The following is a 23,185-nucleotide window of genomic DNA, read 5'->3' as shown; positions in this document are numbered from 1 at the left end:
ATTTACCTAGCTGAATTTCTTTTTTTTTTCCCCTAGCTGAATTTCTTAAAGTGCTTTTTAAAAATAAAAAATCTATTACTTCCATGCTACAACTTATAGTTCTAGATTTCTTCTTGTGATTCCTCAGAAAAATTTTTTATTGTTAGTAACAAGCTCTTCCCAGTGAGACCCAAATATAGCACAGTGGTTATTAAGCCATTCTAGCTGGTTTCAGTTTTTTGATTGCACCTCTTATGAGCTGTCTGACCTTGGGCTAGCTCTTTGACCTCTCTCTGCTTCTGTTCACTCCTCTGTAAAATGGGACTCGTTATAGGACTTTGCTTATAAGCTTGTTACAAATTGCCCAAGTACAGTGTTCAGCATACTGTTTGGTACATGCTAAGAACCCAGTACAAGTCACGTGTTGCTACATCAAAGGGCCTCTCTTTGATCCTCATTCTTTCTTGACCCTTTGAAGAGTCTAACAATTGTCAAGCTATTTCTTTACTCCTTGTTTTTAGTTTCTTTGGCTCAGTGCTCTCCTGGTTCTCTTGCTTCTCCTCATGGTTTCTCAGTAGGTACCTTCTGTTCTCTTCTTCCCCAAGCCTTTTCATCATTATCCCTTCCCATCTCCAACTTCAGCTCTATTCCCCTCATTCTTTCTTTTATCATTACCTGGAGAAGTCTTATCCCCTCACATGATTCACTATGTTTAATATAAGAGCATTTAATAAGATTTTAAGTAGTCAGCATTCTGAGGCAAAATGGCAAATGAAAATGTGATTCCACATAATCTTGTTGGCAGTAACTATAACAATACACAACTAGTTTGTGTTGTCACTGCCAAAATAGGCACTGATCTCATTTCCATATTCTAATAAGAAATCCTAGGAGTGGGTGGCTCAGTGGGTTGAGCGTGTGCCTTCGGTTCAGGTCATGATCACGGGGTCCTGGTGGGATTCCTGTCACTGGGATCAAGTCTCGCATCAAGCTCCCTGCCTGGTGGGGAGTCTGCTTCTCTCTGTCCCCCTCTCCCCCTGCTTGTGTGCTCTCTCTCTCTCTGTCTCTCTCTGCCAAATAAAGCAATAAAATTAAAAAGTAATCCTAATAAAAAAAAAAAAAGAAGTGCTAACATACTATACCACTGAGGGTAGGCAAGATAAGTTTTACTAAGTTACACAAGACCCCAGCAGAGAGAAGACAAAAGCAAAGGGGAGTGGGGGAAAGAAGCTATCCAAAAAACCTTACGTGTCAATTTATACTTTATGTAAATGTAACAGTAGGTGGCAGACTGAAGTGTCCATAGGGGCTAACTAAGCAGCAAACCTAAATGGAAGCAAACTAAAAATGGATGAAGTGAACAGAATGCATCACAGTAGGGAGTGCTAAAGACTGTGACAAACTGGAAAACATAACTAAAGGTATTCACATTCAGTTTTCAAAAAGTAAACACCCCAGACCAAGCAAGTCATAGGTCTCCACTTTTCCTTTTCCTTTTTCCTTTTAGTATACAGAGACAGGAAACAATATCACCGCCACCTGCCTGCTGAGGCTAACTAGCTAAGATATATATGTATTTGTATAAATATGTACAAATGTATATATAAATGTATATTTGTACATATTTATACAATTATATATATTTGTATATGTTTATACAAATATATATTTATACAAATATAAATATATACAAATATATATTTTTACAAATATATATTTATACAAATACAAGTATATACAAATATATATTTCTACTATATATATATATTTGTATTGAGACAATTTTATTCCATACTTGGTTTCATAAAAAGGAAATAACTGATAATACAGAATAGCCTAGATATTTTTTAAAAACATTATTTATTTTACTGGCTAAAAGCCACAAGTGAGACAAATTTTGCTTCATGTTCTGATTGCATTTGTTGAATGAATGTTCTGATTTGCAATTCAAGTATGAATCCACTGCTTATCTCCATCACAAATCCAAACACTATGTTCATGGGTTATTAAGATTCACTTACTGGCTCAAAGTGATCCAAATCTTGCCAGTGCCACCCCTAAAGGGTATTCTATACTTACATTGGTTCTCTGAGGTTGTTACAGATGTAAAGAGTTCCAGTATCTGCTGGGGATGAAGCTGCTTATCCTGAGAGGTACTAGTAACTGACATTTGAAATGGTCCTTTCGATGCGTATTACATCATGATAGGAAGTTGTTTATTTGCTTATTGCCACCTGGTTTTAGTCAAAGTGTACCTTTCTTTCTACATCCTTTCCAACTGAAAAATGACAGTCTTGTGGCCCTAAAAGATCATACTTGTAAAAGATGGGGCCAAATTCAATTAGTCATCAACACTGTAAATTCTGCTTAAAATGAAACTGGTGTCCCATTCAAGATGCCCTTCAACGGATGAATGGATAAGGAAGATGTGGTCCATATACACTATGGAGTATTATGCCTCCATCAGAAAGGATGAATACCCAACTTTTATAGCAACATGGACGGGACTGGAAGAGATTATGCTGAGTGAAATAAGTCAAGCAGAGAGAGTCAATTATCATATGGTTTCACTTATTTGTGGAGCATAACAAATAGCATGGAGGACAAGGGGCGTTAGAGAGGAGTAGGGAATTTGGGTAAATTGGAAGGGGAGGTGAACCATGGGAGACTATGGACTCTGAAGAACAATCTGAGGGGTTTGAAGTGGCGGGGGGTGGGAGGTTGGGGTACCAGGTGGTGGGTATTATAGGGGGCACGGCTTGCATGGAGCACTGGGTGTGGTGCAAAAATAGTGAATACTGTTTTTCTGAAAATAAATAAATAAATAATAATTTAAAAAAATAAAAATAAAAAAAAAATGAAACTGGTGATAAGTATCCAGGACTATCCACAAATAAACAGCAATTACTTCTAGGAGATACTTGTTCAATGTGATAATTGTATCTCCAGATTTTCTGGTGCTTTAAAATAAGTCCAGTTCAACATTTACTGACCATGTACTATGCATTAGGCATTGAACTTCATGTGAGAATTAAAAAGCTGAGGAAACCATAGTTATTGCTGAAGAGCTATACCCTAGTCAAGGAGAGAGGCATGAGAACCCGCGGTTTCAACACAATGTGGTGAGCGCTATCAAAACAGGCCTGGAGAGTGTGCTAAGGGAGAATGCAGAAGGAGCACTTGGCTCAGCCTCCAGGAAGTGATACAGGGGATTAGTAAAGAGTTCCTGGAAGTTCTTTTTAAAAATAAAAAGCCATAACCCAATTAAAACATAATGTTACTAGCCTAGGTAGTTAAACAACTTAAGTGACAAACAACTTAACCAATATACTAATCCACCTTCAGAAGTCACACTGAACACTTCCCCGTGCTTCAGGATAGATTTGTCCTGACACGGTCCTACCTTTTATTAATCATTCTTGAAATCATGAGCATGCATTTGAATAAAGGGATATAGTGCCTCTAGTTCTTTAAAGAGGTAAGCAGATGACTTCCGTAACAGCAGAAAACAATGAAGACTGTATAAGTGGAAATTCAATTCTGGAATCGAAAAGACTCCCCTTTCCCATGTGGTGAAGGAAATTGTACTTGTGTTTCCTTTGTCCCCCCTGAAGGTCTGGGATGGTATTCACAGGTACAACAGGCAAAGGGTAACAATGAAAGAGAGCCTGTTTCCCACCCAACCTCCACTACTGCACATGCCTGAAAATCTGCCATTTCGGGATTAATTTTATTTAGATAATCCCCACTGTAAAGATCTATGGGGCTGAAATACATGTATGCCTTAGTGCAGATTTCAGGATAGCAATAATGAAATGGAGCAGTTAAAGACACTCCGAGTATAGAGAAATCCCTGAATAATATGCCAGTTTTGATTCAAATTTTAGTAACTCAATGCATTCCCTTCATTTCTTAATCTTGGCCAAAGGTGAAGTCTTTTGAAAAAAGACTATCTGAAAAAATAACTGTGGAATGGTTAAATATCATGTCCCCTTTATTTTAGACTGTATTAACGTCAATGCCTGAACTGTGGGTATCCATATTCTTTATAGTAAATCATTAACCACTTTCTTAGAGGTAAAATGCCCTATCACTTCCTCCTGTTTGTGATTTTTCTAAAATAAATTAAGCCCAAGAATATCATCTGAGGAACTATTTTCACACACCGCTGTTCAAGTTACACACTAGCAATTTTAATCTCAACAATTTAAACCCCACAACATCTTCACTGAGTAATAACAAGGCCACAGAATGATACTAGCTAACTGAAAGAGCTATCTTTACTATTCTGAACACTGTTAGAGATATATTATCTCCAAATCAATAAAAATACTTCAGGTTATACAGAGAAACACTTTTAAAGAGGGACTCCAAAATGATGCTAAAAGCCCATGATGCATTATTCATAACACCATGTAGTGGTACTGAATTAAGATACAATATAATTTATCCAGTAATAATAGTAATTGACCTACTAACTCTAGGCCCTTGTTACTATTACTAATGATCTAGTTATAACCTACTAAAATAGGCATTACTGCTTTATCAGCAAATAACCGAGTTTAAATGAACTTGTAAAAATAGAAGCAGAAAATAATCTCTCCCATACTGATCTCTGCTCTTGGTTTATAACATAACATACATTCAACATCTGCTACTTGAATCTTAGATTTCCATCTCAGAACAGAAAAAACCTTTATACAACTTGGGATAAAAAGTGATGACTGTAGTTTAAAAGATTCATGAGTATTTTTAACGAGTGTTTTCATGACTATTTGTACAGTTTTGTATGAAATAAACCTCCCACACCTTCACCATAAAACTCAGACGATGAGAAACAACTATGAATGTAGAGACAAGACAATCAATAAAGCCAAAGTGCAGGGGGTTAGAGGGAAAACTCAACAATATGTCACACTAAATATATCTCAATATCACATTTGCATTTACACATAGGCAAATCAGGTAGAACATTTCTTTCAATTAGGAGCAGCAGTGAGCATCAGACTTAGATGCAGAAAACCTACATTCCAATTAAAGCCTGTTATCAGGTGTGTGAACTTACGCAGATCCCTTGCCCTCCAGGAGACTTGGTCTTTCCATAAGCATATGCACTTCAGAGGGCTATCTTGAGTACTGGATAAACCACGTATGTGAAAGCCCAGCTCCTCCGCAACTGCCATTTCCAGTGCATTTTGGATGCTACGTTTGTATGCCCTTATGGCCCCCAGCAGGTCCTCACAGATCTTTAAGAGTATTTTTCTTCACTCTAAATTTTTTCCTTTCCATACAGATGTTTCATGTGGAGCCAGTTCTCGAATTTACTAGAACAACAAGGAGCTCAATCCTTACCCCTTTGGAAAAGTCTCCCCTTGTTATCTTGATGCCTGCCAACTGGTGCTTATGCCTAGGCGCACTAGTGAGTCCTGCAGGCCCCTGGCAAGAATTATAGAATAACATGCCTAGACGTAGGGCCACTGTCTTATCATCGCAGGAACCTTCCCAGTGACAAATTAGAAACGTCCTTAAAGTTCAACAAAATTCATGCAGGTGCTCTATAAAGTCAACATGTGCTTAAGTCAGGAATAGCTTTAGCCACCAGAACATATTTATAGTAATCCACTAAAAAAAATTACCTCTTTCACACTGGGGTCCGGTAAAGCCGTAAGTGCAGGCACATCGATTCGGGGCCACACACCTGCCTCCATTGAGACAGCCGCTCTCACAGACAGCTGGAAGGGAAGGAGAGAGGAGCTGAGAGCCATTACCTGGAAGCAGATGCTGATGACATAACACTCACCATCCCCTGAGGGACAACAATAAAAAGCCTAAATAATCATCCTGGTGTTCATTTTCCACAGGTCTGCTCCAGTTCCAGCTCTGCATAAGCTCCTCGGTCAACTCGGGTTAAACTGCCAGGAATAAGTGAGTTTGAACCCATGTTGATGCCGACAGCTTCATTCTGGGAAGTAGTTGAGCAATGCTTTCAGTTCTGTATCTAAAATGGTGGTTTATAGGAGATGTCAGTGGAGGAGAACTGCATTGTAGCAAGCTGACTCTTTTGCTTATGATTTGAGGGCTCCCGTGAGGGAAAACGCTGGCCTCTGTCACTGTTACAGAATACGGCATGTTAAATCACACAATTAACTGCAAATGATCAAACATTAATTCCGACCATATTTATGTGCCGTAACGAAGACCCAACTGACTGTTGTAACAGTCTATTCGCGAGATAAGTGCAGCAATGCTTGAGGGAGGGACAATTTACTTGCCAGAAAAGGCATTAAAATAGGATCTGAGAGCTCATGCCCCGAACGACTCTTCTCTGTACAATTTCCTGCAATTCCTTCACGCGTGGCCTCTTTCTAGGCATTTTTATCCACAGGTGGTAGGCTCTTCTGAGCCAAATTTGCCAATACCACCCACACTTCAAAGTCCAGCTCCAATCTCATTCCACCATGAGGCTTCCCTAATAGCACCTCCTTTTGAACTAATTCCTCCGTCATGTACCTCCTGCACACTTTATCTGTATCCTCGCGGCAGTCATGGAGTTGAGCCGCTCAGATCTCCTTCCAAGAAAACCTACTGTAAAGAGCTTAGCTGGCTGACAGGCCCCAGCCATTGCACCTTCAGACCTGCCTCGTGTTCACGCCAAGGGCACAGAACTGCCCTTGATTGGCTGCTACCATCCAATGACTAAGCTTAGCGCGGTACCAGAGACTGAGAATTTCTGCCCAACATGGAACTCTCCCCATGGGAGATCTTTGCTCTGGACCCACCATCAGCCTGACCAAGGCTTCGTTCTGGTCTGAGGCACCTTCTGTACAACCTACACAGTCCCCCTCTCCTTGCACGGGGGTGAGACCTACATCGCAGTCTGAAGGCCCTCCCCTCTTGCTATGCCTTCTTCCCCCTTTCTTCCTTACAGGTATTTTCTACAATGAATCTCTTGTATATCCAGTTCTGTCTTGGCATCTGCTTGGGATCAGAGGACTTGAACTGACACAATCCCTTATAGCCAGAACTATGGTAAATACCCATTTCTCATCATCGAATTAGAGAGGCTTATGTATATTCATTGTTTTGATTTGCCTCTTGATTTACAGTCAGGGGAGAAGGAGAAGATTTTAAACAGAAAAGAAATCTTGAGATGGCCTAAGCCAACCATCCCATTGTATAGATTGGGAAAGGAAGGTCTGGGAAAGTTTTTCTAACTCTGCTAGTGTTAACTAAATGTCTGTCGTGTGGTAGAATTGGGGCTAAACCCTCAAGGAGCACCAAAGGGAGCAGGAAGATGTCCAGCAGCTCTTCATGATTTTTTTTTTTCCAAAAATGCCTTTGACTCCATCCCCTCCCACCAGCTCTCTGGCCACAGCCCTGGTACTAGTCTTCCTGCTTTCTGTTTCTTCCCCCTGCAATTACAGCATTACTTGTGGCCACTGAAATCTTATTGTAAACCATTGTAAGTAAAGTGCCTGAGGCCAGCATTTCATAGCAATAAAGGCACAGGGCAAGAAATCAGACTGCTTGGGTTCAAAACCTAACTCTGCCAGTCCCTCTCCATATAACTTTAGACAAGTCATTGATGTCCCTGTGCCCCACCTCCTCATTTGCTAGAGGTAAAAGATACCTCTAACTCAGGAGACTGCTGTTTTATTCAATGAGTTAATGCATGTGAAGAGTTTGAAAATGTGCTTCGCATATGGTAAATGGAGAATAAATCATTCAACAGAGGAATGCTCTTGGCTGTTAACCCACTCCTCTTCCCTGGCTCTGTTGTGGATGCAAACACGGTATTCATAAAGGCACTCAAAACCTGGTCCAGGGCTTCCATTCTGACCTTATCTCCCTTCCCCTCACCTCCCTCGGTAACACCAAAACACGTGCTGTGTCTGATGGCTTGTCCTATGCCATGATCTTGTGTTTCCACCCAGGCTGTGTCAGCTGCATGAGAAGCCCACCTCCCATCATCTGACAAAGGATCTCCACCCCATCCTTCAAGATTCAGCTCAAGGGTCTCCCACATTGGAGAAGCTGGCCTGCGTCTCCTCTCTCCACACTACTGTTGTGGGCTACCCAAAACTCAGTCATTATTCTTACCACACTGCAGTGCATGGACAGTCTTGGGGGCATTATATAAATCTTGGTTTATCTCTAATAACATTATTCATCATAGCAAATATATATACAAAGGCAAAGACTGGAAAAAATAGGAATAAACCTTCATCATTAAAGATTCATTAAATAAATAATAAAACATCCATATCATGGAATATTCTGCAACCATTAAAGTATTTAAAAATGTTTAATACTATAACATACTTCTAATAAAATATTACATTAAAAAGGAGTATGAAAAATTATGCATACAATAAGATCTCATGTACCAAATATCCATTAAAAGACTGGAAGGTTAAAAAAAAAAGAAGAAGAAAAAGAAAAGACTGGAAGGTAATGACAGGATTATGGAGAATTTTACTGTTTTATTGTTTTCACTTTTCTGAATGGGTGTATATATTTCACTTTTCTGAATGGGTGTATATATTTCTGCTGGGTGTATATATTCATCTTAGTGTAATAAAAAGTAAGCTTTCTTAAAGGAATTTTCCTCTTCTGCAGGGACCGACTGAGAATAGACCCACAATAAACAGTGTTCATGAATGAACCAGCGAAGCAAACACCATGTGGTTTAAGTATTACAGTACCAGAATCTAGGTTGGGAAACTAGAGAGATGCAGCTACCATTAATCAAGAAAAAGGACATGTTTGGGGGGAAAGATGAGGTTGAGTTTTGAAATACTTCGAGATGCTTCTTCAAAAACCAGGTGGACATATTCAGCAATCAAACGGAAGGTATACGTCTGGAACAAACAAGAATTCTGAAGGGGAGGAGGTAAGTGGGGTGCTGAAGATAAAGAGAAGAAAATGAGTCAAACCACCCCTCCAAAGGTTCCAGTCAGAAATCTGGTGCAAAGCGCATTAGGTCAGTGGTCTGATCATCCATGAGACGCACTGGACTTCTGTAAAAATGCCACATCCCGCATAAGCAAAGAGACTCCATCAGTACTGAGTTGTGTGTTCTTTCTGTCTACTCTCTGTCTACACATTCGTCTACATAGTCTAGCATGTAGTGAGATACCTGTAAGTATGGTTCACTTACGTTGTCCACAGTGAGCCCCAATGTACCCCTTCTGGCACAGACAGTGGTCATCACTACAGCTCCCTCCATTCATACAGCGAATGTTACAGTGTTGGACTTGAAAAGAAAAGAAAAAAGAATGATTTACTTTTGCAGTTTAAGTAAGTAGATTGCAACACATCACAGGAATTGATTGGTAGTGATCTGGAGAGAAAATGAAATGGTTTATCAAGATTCACATACTTGTGCAGAAATAACCTAACGACAACACTAAATGTGTTATTTTAATGTGTGAGTATAAAATCAGTTACAATGCAATTGTTTCTTTGCTATTTACTTTAATGGTGCTAAATGACTTCCCTAATTTAGCAGGACTTTCCACTCAATGTCATTTCTGTAATTTATACCAACAAGAAAATAGTGCCTTGAGCAAGACAAGATTACAACGGCAATAGTTTTCCTATTACAAGATTTAGAGTCCCAACGTAGGTGGCCAGGAAAATGGTCTGAGGGAGAAATTCCAAGGAATTTTGTTAAAAGAAATTTTGGAGACAGCAAAAAGGAGAAAAAACTGCCTACAAGAGCATTTAATAAAAGGCTGCCTGATAAGGGAGGCAGCCGACCTGGGCTCAGAAAGAGCTGCTTGTTTAAACCGTGACCTTAAACTAAATAAAACCCGCAGTGTTTGAAACCCACTCTTTGTCATCCTGTCACCTAAAGACGTGTGACTTTACTCAGGGCAGAAGGACCATGGGGTGCAGGCAGCCTTGGATGTGAGACGGGACGCTAGAAGAAACTGGAGTGACAGACGCCTGTGAAGGGGAACGAGAGTATGACGCGTGCTCTCCCTTCTCTAGTGTGTAGGCTGTCTCTAATTCAATAATTTAGGATGCTAAAACGAAGTGTTCAGAATCCCAGGCTGTCCCTTTGTCCTCTGGAAACAATAACTACCTTACTTGGAGAAGACAGAGGCTTGACTGAATTCGTCATTAATCCTTGTTGACACAACCCCACACAAGGAGACTAGGATTGGGCACTGGAAGTTGACATACTCTGACCTGTTCTCCAAGCTATGGGAGAATATTCCTACAGAAAAAGGTTCCACAATTTTACAGAGGGAGAAGAGAAGTCCTCCTCTCGTGTGCAAGAACAATAATCAGCTGCTCAGCCTTCCTGGAGCATAGGGGCCAAACCCGCTACGAGTAGAGAGAGGGTGCCTTACAGCAGCCACCTTCTTTGTTAGCCCTGGTTAGGACTCTCAGTGCCGTATCAAGAGTGGCTGTGGACCTCTAGAGAAAGGACCATTTCCAGAAGGAGCTACACAGATTTCAGCATGACAATGGGGAAGAGATAGCAGAAGTGAGTATTTCCCCCTCACAGAGGGCCAAAGAGTTAACTGAGTCAAGCTGAAAGGGATACATTTTCTCAGGAACTTGTCACACACTTACTGAAGCACTACCAAAGGCTCCCTGTCTCTAGTAAGCTAAGAACTTCCTCCCTCTCTCAGTATGGCCATGGGCCTTTCAGGGCTGCTCTGCAGACTTGTAGTATGTCCTATGGCTCAGTCCCTGATCTACTGATCATTCATTCATTCACGCAACACTACCTCCTATGTGCCATGCAAAATGCTGAACACATTGGTCTCGTTTCCTGGTGGAATCTCTTCTTCAACCTCTTTGTCCTTTACCCTTAATCCCCAGCATACAACACACACAGCTGTTAGCAAATAATCCCTACCTAGCTCTAAGACCCACTGCAAATATATCTTCTTTTCTTTGATCTTTTCTGATTCCTGTTCTCTCTTCCTTCTCCCACTAGGTATGAGCCCTCTTTTCTCTGACTCCAGACTACTTTATGCTTCTTTTTTGAAATATATATAACCTAAAACTTATTTTTTTTGTTGTTATTCTCCTGTCTTCAACCCATTTGTTCAAAAGCTTCTTTGGAGTGGAAAGCATCATGGTTATTAATTATACCCCCTAAGCACCTAGAATAATACCTTGCCTACTTGTAGGTGTGGTACAAAACTTTACTCAGGTAATTTCCACTTACTTAACTCACACCACCAGATAATGACATCAAAAGCTATCCTCAAAAACTAAGACTGAGAAATTGCCCATTATGTCCCAGGCTATTACTCAGCCCTGAGTAGGTTGCTATTAAAAATATTTTATCTTCATTTCCCCATGTATAAAAGCAGAACTAAATCCTTTGTAGGAGCATTGCTATAGAAATCAAGCAACCCAGTCAACTGATTAAAACAGTTATTTTAGGCCCCTCTGATTCTATTAAAATGTCTCAGCCAAAATGCTTTTGAATTAAAAAACTATCTACAAATATACAAAAGGAATGACTTGGTGAGAATTTGGATAATATTCTAAGTAGGTCAGGAAAAGGTGTATAGTTGCTTTAAAATTTGAAGTTAAACTTAGCTTCATCCTATCTTAGAAAAACAGTGAGGATTGGGAAAAGCACAGGAAATGATGTCATGTGTCAAGCAGCATAGGAACTCAACCCACAAACTGATTTCAATTAAAGTGGTTCATGCCAAGAGCTAATTTCCATTCCCACATGAGCAACAAAGCCATTTAGCTACTTTGAGATAAAATGCTAACAGTAGTTCCAATAGTGACTTTACATTATTTGTTCAAATTGAAAAATAGAATGAATTCTTTTAGGAAAAATGATAAATTTACATTTAAGTGAAATATAACAAAAATCTGATTTCCTTTTATATTTTTTTCCTATCCTGTCTTTCAGGTAAACCTTTTCCAGGTCTAAAATATTTCCATGAAATATTCTGTCTCCCTTAAAAAATAAAACTCCTTGGTCAGATTTGTGAAACAGTACAGCATAGTTAGTCCACTGATCCCAATATACCAACGAACTATGAATCTTTGGGCTGGGGGATCATGCTTAATAAAAAATAATTGGATCTTAACCATCTGTTTTGCCACAAACATGTCTGCCAAAGAAACTTCACATTCTTTGTGAGTCTCAGATGCTCAGGGGAGAAACACATTTCTTTAGAACAATCACTCAGGATTTCTGTGGGGAAATAAAAGAGCTAGATGTATAGCTTTACTACAGCAGGAACACTTTGGAGTGTATATGTACATAAATTGTTTTTTTTTTTTTATCTTGTCCTGCCATTGATGTGTATTCTAAATTTACACTGAATTGAACAAGCATCCCAGATGTCCAACAATTACAAGACCAAGTTCTCCATCTCTAGAAAAAGCCAAAGCTCCACTTAAATCCATAAGGATGCTGTGAATTTCTTAGATGCTCTAAATACTTTAAGCCAGAATATATTCCTAAACTCAGTCTGTGTTAAGAGTTTACCAGAAACTGACAACACTAGGGAACTAAGTGTCACTTTCCAAGCTGCTACATGCAGATAACTCGGAGAACTCTAAAACCCAATGAGGGCCTCCCCTTGAAAATGAGAAGACAGCCTCAAAGGGTTTCAACATTCTGGAAGGAGCAGAAAATGCTGCCATTTACCTGTATCTATATAGGATCCCAAATAAATGTGTTTTTTTCCAGATTCAGCCAATCTTTCAGTCATTCGATAAATACTTACTGAATGCCTTCTATTTGCCAGGCAACAGGAAGAGTAGAAGAAGCTTCCTTTAGGGGATAGCCCAATACAAATTAGTTCATAAAATGACCAACCAGTAGAGAACAATTTGAGCATGCTATGGGAATGAGAGAGATGCAGGGCTAAGGTAACCATTTCCTTTGGGATGCATGAGGTTAGGAATGATTCTACAAACCTGCCACTGTCTTGGCAAGCACAAGGGGAGCAATTTGCGAATAAATATCTATCAGTTCAGGTCAAGATCTCAGGGCCGTGGGATCAAGCCCCACATCAGGCTCCACACTCAGCATGGAGTCTGCTTGAAATTCTCTCCCTCTATCCCTTCCCCTGCTCATGTTCTCTCTCTTTCAAAATAAATTAAAATATTTTTTAAAAATCCAAAACCCTGTACTTGAATGTTCAGAACAGCTCCAGTAACAAAAAAACTGGAGACAACCTGGATGTCCTTCAACTGGTGAATGGCTAAACAAACTGTAATACATCCAAAGCAAGTAACACTACTCAGTAATAAAAGGGGACGAACAGTTGATAATGAAATGACGTGGATGACTCTCCAGGGAATTATGCTGAATGAAAAAAGTCAATCCCAAAAGGTTCTATATAGTGTGATTCCATTTATATAACATTCTAGAATTGAAAAAACTATAGAACTGCAGAACAGATTAGTGGCTGCCAGGATTAAAGAGAGCAGAGGAACAGGAGGTAAAAAACTATAAAAGGGCAACAGCAGGCATCCTTGCAGTGGTAGACCTCTTCTGTATCTTGACTGTATCAATGTCAATATCCTGGTAGTGATATTGTGCTATAGTTTCATAGGAAGTAAACACGAGAAAACTGGGTGAAGGGTACCCAGGATCTCTCCGTTTTATTTCTTACAACTCAATATGAATCTATAAAACAAAAAAGAGTTTAGTTTTTAAAATCCTTGAAAAGGCACAAAGAATAAAACAGAATGTGTATGAATTTGACCTATAAATTCTTAAATATAAAATTCAGGGAACAACTTCTTTTTTTAAATATTTTATTTATTTGTCAGAGAGAGACAGAGAAAGAAAGCACAATCAGGGGGAATGGCAGGCAGAGGGAGACAAAGGCACCCTGCTGAGCAAGGAAACCAATGCAGGACACCATCCCAGGACCCTGGGATCATGACCTGGGCCAAAGGAAGATGCTTTAACCAAATGAGCCACCCAGGCATCCTAGGGAACAAGTTTTATAATAATACATATTATTAAAGAAGATAATATATTTTATATTATATGTCTAATTTAAAGAAGAGTTTGAGTAAATTCATGAATTGGTCTACTGTGACCTAATTATGAGAATTAGGATTGCTTAGGGTCCATTGTCAGCCTGAGAGGCAGAAAGATTTGAGAACAGTACAAATAGGTTTGAAATTAAAGTTCAGAAAACCTGGGGTGGCACCTGGGTGGCTCAGTCAGTTAAATATCCCACTCTTGATTTGGACTCAGGTCATGACCTCAAGGTCGTGAAATCGAGCCCTGTGTTGGGTTCCACATGGAACCTGCTTAAAATTCTCTCCCTCTCCTGCTGCCCCTCCTCCCTGCTCGCTCGTGCGCTCCCTCTTTCTCTCTCTCAAGAAAAGAAAAAAGAAAAAGTTCAGAAAACCCATTTTTCTGACTCTGGCTAGCCAATCGTTTTTGCCCTGGTGCAATGCCCATGACCAGTGGCAAGAGTTCCAACAGGTTAAAAGAAGCCTTGTCTTCTTAGTGCCCAAAGGAATTGCTGCCTGGCAGTTTGGACCTTCTGGAAATGCAATCTCTTCTTCAGGCCACTAAGAGATCATTGCCTATTCTCAGAATCCCAGGACATTCAAAAGTAGAAAACAGCCTGAAAGAACATCCTTCCTTTTATTCTTTTCATTGTCAAATGAAAAAAGTAAGGCCTCAGAGGCCCCACAACTTTCCCAGGCCTCTGGATCCCTATCACATAACAAGTATAAAATTTCTCATAAGAAATATTGGTGAAATGATCTAAATTTGTCCCCTTTTGGTAGAACCACTGGTAGTAAATGCAAATATTTTGCTGTGTTATCCTTTTACTAGCAGGGAAGTTATCAAAAGTGATCTCTCCATATTTATTGCCAAGCATACCGTGACCAGAAAGTTCTATAGGATAACACAGCTATTCCCTAGAATAATACTTCAAAAGATCAGAAATAAATTCTGATTACCACAACTACACTGAATCTAAAATATTCTGCCATTTTTTATTTTGCAAGATGTTTAGACAATATTAATTCAGGTAGAGCCAAGCCAATGATTTTAAAGGCTCCAAGTGCCTCAAAGATCCTGATGACGCCAGATCGCCACCCTCATCCCACTCTTATCCACAAGCTACTCAGGTCCAAGGTCCAGGTACTGTAGGTGGACCCAAACCTCTTCAGAGAGCATCACCCATAAGTCTTTGACATAAGTCTCTAACCTAAATCTGACCCACAGAACCTACCACTATACTGCCATCTCGAGGTTAGCTTGAAAGCTACCAGATCAACTGTTAACATCCTATCTTTATGTCTCATGGTTTTTACTTGACAGAGATATCAGCAGCAGCTCTCACTATTGTATTGAAGACCTTCCCAGGTGGATACCCAGTTTTATCATCCAGCTATAGTCCATCCCCTCCAGAGGAGCACTCTGTTGTTGGCTGGCTCAAGGGCCAATCTGAGCGATGGGGTCTGTTCCCAACTTGGTATCTAGACTCCTTACCCATCCCTTAGGTAGCTCTCCGTGGCAGCCTGATGGAGACAGAGATGTCCCACAGGTTCCCAGAAGGGCCACCCACTGACTTCTCTACCTTTCTGTTCTCCAGCTCAGGCACCCTTGATTTGTACAATGAACCTGCTGTTGCTTGGAAGATGCCATTGAAAACGAAGCTGAGATGCAATAAGAATACGCTATTCTCAGTGCAAGAAGCAAACGACTCCCGGCCCACGGGGAGGTTTCTATCCCCATCAACAGCTGACCGTATTTACCAGTAGCCTGCATTTGGGTTCCACCATAAGCAGATTCTGAAATAGTAATTTAAATGCAAGTAGTCTGTTTAGAAGTAACTTCAGGAAACACTGGTAGGAAAGTGAGGAGGTGAGAGAGGAAGGAGATCAAGATGATGAATCCACGATCAAGCCTTTTACCACTGTGGGCAGCTGGGGCTCAGTCCACTAGGAAACTCCAGGACACAGTTCCAAACACACTCCATAGTTCTACAAACTGAGAGGCAAGGAAGCTGGGGCACGTATCCAACACGCTCTGTCTGTCACTAGTTAGTAGTTGTTTCTAGGGTTACCCGTCCTCCAGCACTTCTGGCTTGCCTTGGATGCAGACCAGGCACATTCCCTGTCAGAAAAATCTTTCAGAGCTCTAAGGCAGAGTTACCATGAATGCCAAGGTATGTGAGCAGACACCGAAAGGGTCTATTAGGACTACTTGACCTATCCAGTTAATCAGCTCAGGAGAGCTATGACTAAATATCAGGACCCTTAATAGGTAATCAACCTTGACTACGCTGAAGTTTCTACCTACAACAGACAAAAGAGAATGCATTCATTCCGTAGTACTTTTCTTGAAAACCTTGTCAGAAATGGAACACACTACAAGGGGAACTCATTTTCTCACTGGAAATGGGAAACAGAAAAGGAACTTCACTGTTCACTTTGGTAATGGTCAAGGTTTGAGGGGCAGTTTCTACAGGCATGAGCTTCAACGGTTTTAATGACGTATAATGACTCACCTTCTTCCCAGCCCCTGCATTTCCCCGAATTCATTGCTGAGGACACATATTTAAAGAATAACCACCCTCCCTCCCAAAGAGAAAAGTACAAAAAAACCAATAGAACAAGCAAGCAAAGGCTCTGGAGAATGAGCTGTGGGTATGTATTTGGTATCACAGAATGAAGTGGTAAAACTGTGAGAGGGAAAATAGGCTTGTGTTTCATGAAAAATCACTTCCCAAACCACCATAATGACTTCTCACATTTTCTTCTTGCAAAGGCAGGGGTCTTTAGTTTTTAAAAAGTGTTTAATCAGACTCAGATTTCAGTACCAAGAAAAATGCCTCGTTTCTTGAGCCAAAAATGTTCATTAAACAATCATTCCACTGAGCATCTCATATGGTGTTTACATTGGAGATACAAAGATGAATAGGGCAATACCTACAAAGGAGGTCATAATCTTTATATATTCATAGTAACTATGACCCATAGGTAATTTCCCTGTAAAGAGTGAAGAAGGAAAATGGGAGACCAGATTGAGGAGAGCCAGTCCAAGTATTCTGGGCTGAACAGAGAAGGCAGATGTTCTAGTGAAAAAAAGAAAAAAAAAATATATATATATATATATTGCAGGCAAGAGAAAAGCCAAAAGCAAATTTAGGAGAAAATGGGGCATAACCACATAAAATAATATTATATATAATAACATGTTATACTCACTGGATCGGGAGCCACAGGAAGGAGATATCTGACCAGATGGGCAAGTGCACATATTTGGCCTAGAACAAAATCCATCCCCACAGGAATGCCGGCAAATGGCTGTGAATAAAGCCAGAGATGTGTTAGTACATGGCTCCAGAATGTGGTGCGTTACAGGAAGCCAACCCTCCAATGAGGAAATCTGGACTCTCAGCTTCCCTGTTAGTTTTGCTATCACGACTTATGTGACCCTCAGTCTCAGGTTTATGCATTCACAAAACAAATATGCTGCACTAAATAAGGTCTGGAGGCAAAATGCAGTAACTCCCCAGTCCCCATCCGTGGTCTCAACCTCTCTGCTTAGTCGACGCAGCCCCCGATCTATCAAAAGCCCAAGACATCCTATTTAGAGAAAATAACACAAACAGAAGTCCTGCACTTAAACATACTTAAAGACCTATAAGCATTTTGTTTTTATATTAATTTTAACATTTAGTGGTATAAAAATTTTAGCAGGATTCTTGGAAGCCGATTTTATTATAAGCTTACTGCTTAATAATTTTTATAAAAATCCTGAACCCTGCTAGGACTAATTCTCTACATCAGAACCTGCCCACCAGGAACATATAATCTACAGAGCAGCTTTTATCCTACATTTAAGTCCCATTCTCAATAACATCAACAGCCTGAGAGAAGAAGTATGGAATACATTACAAGAGCACTGATTTTATAGTCAAGAAGCTGTTTATCCTTCAGAGAAATATTAACAATTTCATGCCACGGAGAGACTACTGTACTGGTACCAAATGCTTGCTGGTGGCCAGAAGAAAAAGTTCAAATGGTAAATGATTTATATATATTAGCAAGCCACTACTTTTTATACTCAAAAGCATGATCCCTTTCTCAAATGCAAGCAGCAAATGAGACGTGCAAGGCTAAAAATATCACACTAGATAGAAAGTGCATTCAAACATCAAAAAAAGCTTAGGATAGAAATTGAAAACCATTAAGAAACAAACTGTCAAAGGATCTTGTAAACATCTATTTAAATACCAGAAGACAGCGTTTCTCAGAGATTCTACAGAACCTCAGTAGAGAGTTCTTTTGTTAAGTTCATTTAGAAAACTCTAAATACCATTCTATACCTCTCTTAGTGATTAGGTTTTGATCCTTAAATAAAGCATGATGTGCCAAATGAAGAAGATGCTTTGGGTCAAAATCAAGAATTGAGAAAGAGATTAACTTTTTTCAGGTCACCAAGAGAGCACTGGTTGACCAGTGCACAGACTACTCTAGGTCAAGAGAGAAAGTGAAGTAATTCCTCAATGTCCTTTCAGCTCTAAATTTTCCCATCACACGGACAGAGCTTTTTGAAAACTGGAAATTACTTCATAGGTATGATGACAGTAAAAGTTCATAAAAGACAGAGCCATAACCAATTTGACAGAGTACCTCCATTAAATAGCACCTTTCCTGGCATGTGGTCTGTCACTCCACATTTGTGGGATATGATGAGAATATGGAGGTTTGCTGTGACCACAGAGTCAGTGGAGGAATTTCTGGTACCATTTGAACTCTTTCCTCAACTTTCCACTCATCTGCATCTAATACTCTATCCACTCCCTTTCCTCTATAAGAGCTAGGTCTGTCTTTGGCCTTGACCCTCCAGATTCAATATACAAGGTTTGAGTAGGCTGGTGGGAGGCCAACAGAATTAGAGATTCAATAAGGAAAGCAGCAACGGTATCCTTTTTTCCAAAATCCCATCAAAATGATTACATAGTCTGTGGATCCAGGTCATGTGTACCCTTAAGCAAAGTAACCCTGTGGCTCTATTCCCTATAAGACAGAAATATTATAAAGGAAGTCACTGAACTAAAGTGTAACAGTCGTTTGACCAAATTAGTGTATTTCCCAATCTGAATTCAGAGGAAGTAGGAAAATCTGAGAGCTGGAAGGATCTGCTATAAACATATTAATGGTATGCAGTTACAAGAAGTAATAAGAAGTTACAAGTACTAAGAATCACCATGCAACCAAAACAACAAAAGAACATGGAAGAATGACAGACCATCTATTTACTTACGGACAATACACTGATTTCCACCAGGTAAGGTTTTCCATCCAGGACAACAGTAAGCATTATAACGTGAGCCACAGACATTGGGTCTGGAAAAAAAAAAAAATACAATCACAAGAATTCCATACTTAAAACACACACACACACACACACACACACACACACACACACGTGCCCAAATAAAGGGAAAAAAAAAATACCATCTCTGAGTTACAAAAACAGGATGAATTTTTGCAGACCAAAAAAAAAAAAAAAAAAAGTAAACTCATGGGACTCAATAATGGCCTAGTAGTTTGGGACTCTTTAATGTAATGATACTAATAAGGATATCCCTTAATATCATCTATGCGTACATCAGAAAAATAAGAACCAGAGATACCAAATTCACTGCATTCTATCACTGCATTTGGCACAGATATAAAAATATATGGGGCTATATGAGTCTAATTTAAATAATAAAATTCCTACCAATCTAGTTAAGAAAGGTCATCATAAATCTGCATATAAAGTTCTAAATTTCTACTCATTGAAGCTGTACATATGTTTTTTCAATTACCCAACTCACCCCTAAAATGTGACCATATTCTTCCTTTCACTAGAATTACGGGAATCCAAACTCTGACCTTAGTCAGAAAAAATAAAAGCCAAAAAATGTAAATATTTCTTTAGCCAAAGTTTGGAAACACAGTAGTTGATACCGGCAGTTAGAGGAAAATAAAGTCCATGTAACTTTGGGTTTCTTGTTTACAGCTATTTCATCAGGTTTCTTGGAGCAAAGCCTCCGTTCAGAATCCGGATGATCCATATTTAACAATTTAAGGGAGCCACTGGGTAAGGAAGGCTCTAGCTGGTTCTGTAGCAGAAACTAAGTCAGAAGACTGAACACGTGAAGAAGAAACCATTCATTTTACTATGCCACATCGGAGGGCCTAAACCTTGATGCTACTTCCTCAAGTTTAGGGGGTGATGAATAAGGTCAAATGTTTTGCAATTGATTTCACAAACAGTAGCTATTCCAAGCCTCTCTGGTATAAATCCTGCCGTCCCATCAGAATAAACCTTTAAGAACAACTGTGTTACTAAAATGTACTTCTGGTTGGGGTGTGCTTACATTCTCTCTGTCTGTGCCCACCATGCGTAATGGCACAGAAGCTTCCTGCATCTCCTCTGAACTCACTACTTCAAGGAGAAGCAGAACACGGGACCAAGGTAAGGTTTTTGGCTTGTCCTGTGCTCCTCTCATGGCCCCAGGGGACCTGGAACACTGCAGAGCAAAATGCATACTTCCCACTGACTGATGCCAAAGTCAAAGAGAGAAATAGGAAGAAAGTTAAAGGAGCTCAGGAAAGGGCCCTCCATCCATACCCAACAGTCCTTGGTATCTCCAAAGCCACCTAGAAAATGACTGGATAGAGGCTTACAATGTGCCTGATCCGAGGGGCTCCCTGAGTCTTAGTTTATGTCTCTATGCATTGGGATAATGCAATGTCTGCCTCGGTCCCACATCACTTGTGTCCGTCTATCAGATGAAATAATGGACATGAACGCAATGTAGCATCACCTCCTGACCTTCATCAGTGACTCAACCAAAGGAACTGTAAAAGATTAATGAAGAGAGAGTTTATCACAAATTTTAAGCCAGGAGTTCTCAATCCTGTGCCCCTCCTGTGACAACGTAGTGCCCCAAACTTCAGTTCAGGGTACCCAGAATTTGCTGGGGCAAGTCAGAATCTTGGAAAGGGGACAGAGACAAGAAGTTAGGATAGGGAGCTAGAGTTGGGGGAGCAACTGAACCTTCCAGACTCCATAGACGTTCTCCAGATTGAAAATGATAATCCAAGCCAGAATCAACCACCTCAAACCCTCCCCACTAACAGGTCATTACAACTCCACTGGCTCCAGTCCAACCCCAAACCAATCCTGGAATAGCTTCAGAGGACCCCTGAGCCTTTGTAGGTATCCTGTGGTCAGAATAACTATGTCTTCAAAACAAAAATCAGGACATACTATCTGACGAGAATGAGTGTATTTATGGAGTAATAACACATATAACATGGTGAAAACGCTAAGAAAAAAAGAGTCCAGAATCAAATTTCATCCTACAAAACAAGATATCCCAAAGATTTTCCAAGGTGTTTGAAAAAAATATCACAGTACTATAAACATCCTCATTGTTTTTTTCAATGTTTACAACCAACCTACATACAAAACATGGAAGACATTATGATTTACAATGATTGCAACACAAAATGTAAATGTTTTAAACCAGAACCTGTAAAAGTAATGGTATAGCTGTCGTAAATCAGGAAAGAAGTGGGAAAGACATGTGTGGAGAGAAATAAAGTAGATGATCCAAGAAATAGAGGTTTAAGTATATTATATAATGTTTTAAAATAACCAATAACAGAAATCCATGCTATGATTACAAAACAAAGTGGGAAAGGAAAGAAAGAGATAAGGTATAGATATCTCAGTGAGCTACGGCTCCATCTTTCATGGCAAGGGGCCAATGGGTAACGTGTAAACCTAGAAACAGAGGTACAAGCACAGTGCGTGGTGTCATGAAAATAAAGATGAGAAGAACCAAAACCAGCAATGGTTAAAATTGGTTGCCTCAAGAGATGAGGATCTGGGAAAATGAAGAGAAATCTTTTGCATTCTCACCTAATACTCATTCAAAACAGCTCATTTTTTAAAAAAATATGCATTGTTACACTTTGACCATCCTCTTTTATTTAAAGCAATAACTTTAAAAAGTATTAACATCTGGGAATTCCACTCTGGAAAACAGTATGAAAACAGAGCTACCCTATGACCCAGCAATTGCATTACTGGGTATTTGCCCTGAAGATAGAGATGTAGTGAAAAGAAGGGACACCTTCACCCCAGTGTTCATAGCAGCAATGTCCACAATAGCCAAACTATGGAAAGAGCCTAGAAGTCCATCAACAGATGAATGGATAAAAAAGATGTATAGATATACACACAATGGAATATTGTACAGCCATCAGAAAAATGAAATATTGCCATTTACAACAATGTGGATGGAACTACAGGGTATTACACTAAGCAAAATAAATTTATCAGAGAAAGACAATTATTATATAATCTCACTGATATGAGGAATTTGAGAAATAAGGCAAAGAACAGAGGAGAAGGGAGGGAAAAATGAAGCAAGATGAAACCAAAAAGGGAGACAAACCCTAAGACTCCTAATCTCAGGAAACAAACTGAGGGTTGCTGGAATGGAGGTGGGTAGGAAAGATGGGGCAGCCGGGTGATGGGACTTTGGGGACGGTATGTGCTATGGTGATTGCTGTGAAATGCTTAAGACCAATGAATCGCAGACCTGTACCCCTGAAACAAATAATACATTATATGTTAATTTTAAAAAGTATTAACATCTTCTCTCATAAATGGGGTACTTTCTGCTTCATTCTATGCACAGTTTCATTCATTCACTGTTCCATTTCATTAGTTATGACATTTTCACTTCACTGCATTACAAAAAGTCTACATAATGTCTAATTGTGATTTATTTTTCTTTGTATTCTCTAATCTTTTTTGAGTTTAATAACTTTATCCTTTATAATACATAATACATCATTTCATTTCAAGTGTTTTAACTAACCTCTTCAAACAATGACTGCTTTAATCTCATTGCCATTCATTCTTTAACACACTCAATACTACTAGGTTATTTGGCTTAATGCGAGATAGTAGAAAGAGGTAAGATTTCTCCTCTGCAAACTCTGGTCTTGAGAACTGCAAACTAACAGCACTCATTCAAACAAGCTGGGTGGCATTTCTTCTACTTACACACGGGAAAAACAGCTCTAATTCTAGAAATAAAGGAATGTCTTATTTAAGTTGGAAAGCACGAAGCTATGTAAAGTCTAAAGTAGACACGTTGGATTATTTCCATTATAAAAGATTTTATTCTAAGGTTTCAGC

The 23,185-nt window shown here is 39.6% G+C and overlaps 1 protein-coding gene across 1 annotated transcript in view; it reads right to left on the bottom strand.

Annotated features, from left to right (window-relative positions):
• FBN1 (fibrillin 1) overlaps positions 1–23,185 on the bottom strand; it is a 233,354-nt gene that overhangs the window by 185,420 nt on the left and 24,749 nt on the right. The window contains exons 3-6 of the mRNA XM_044231383.1: positions 19,238–19,320; positions 17,173–17,271; positions 9,140–9,235; positions 5,616–5,711 (exon numbers count right to left, since the gene is read on the bottom strand). Coding sequence (XP_044087318.1) covers positions 5,616–5,711; positions 9,140–9,235; positions 17,173–17,271; positions 19,238–19,320 — 374 coding nt within the window. The remainder of the gene's footprint in view (positions 1–5,615; positions 5,712–9,139; positions 9,236–17,172; positions 17,272–19,237; positions 19,321–23,185) is intronic.

The sequence above is a fragment of the Neovison vison genome, chromosome 13, assembly GCF_020171115.1.
Source record: "Neovison vison isolate M4711 chromosome 13, ASM_NN_V1, whole genome shotgun sequence".
Lineage (NCBI taxonomy): Eukaryota > Metazoa > Chordata > Mammalia > Carnivora > Mustelidae > Neogale > Neogale vison.
This window is presented reverse-complemented; position numbering and strand designations above follow the sequence as displayed.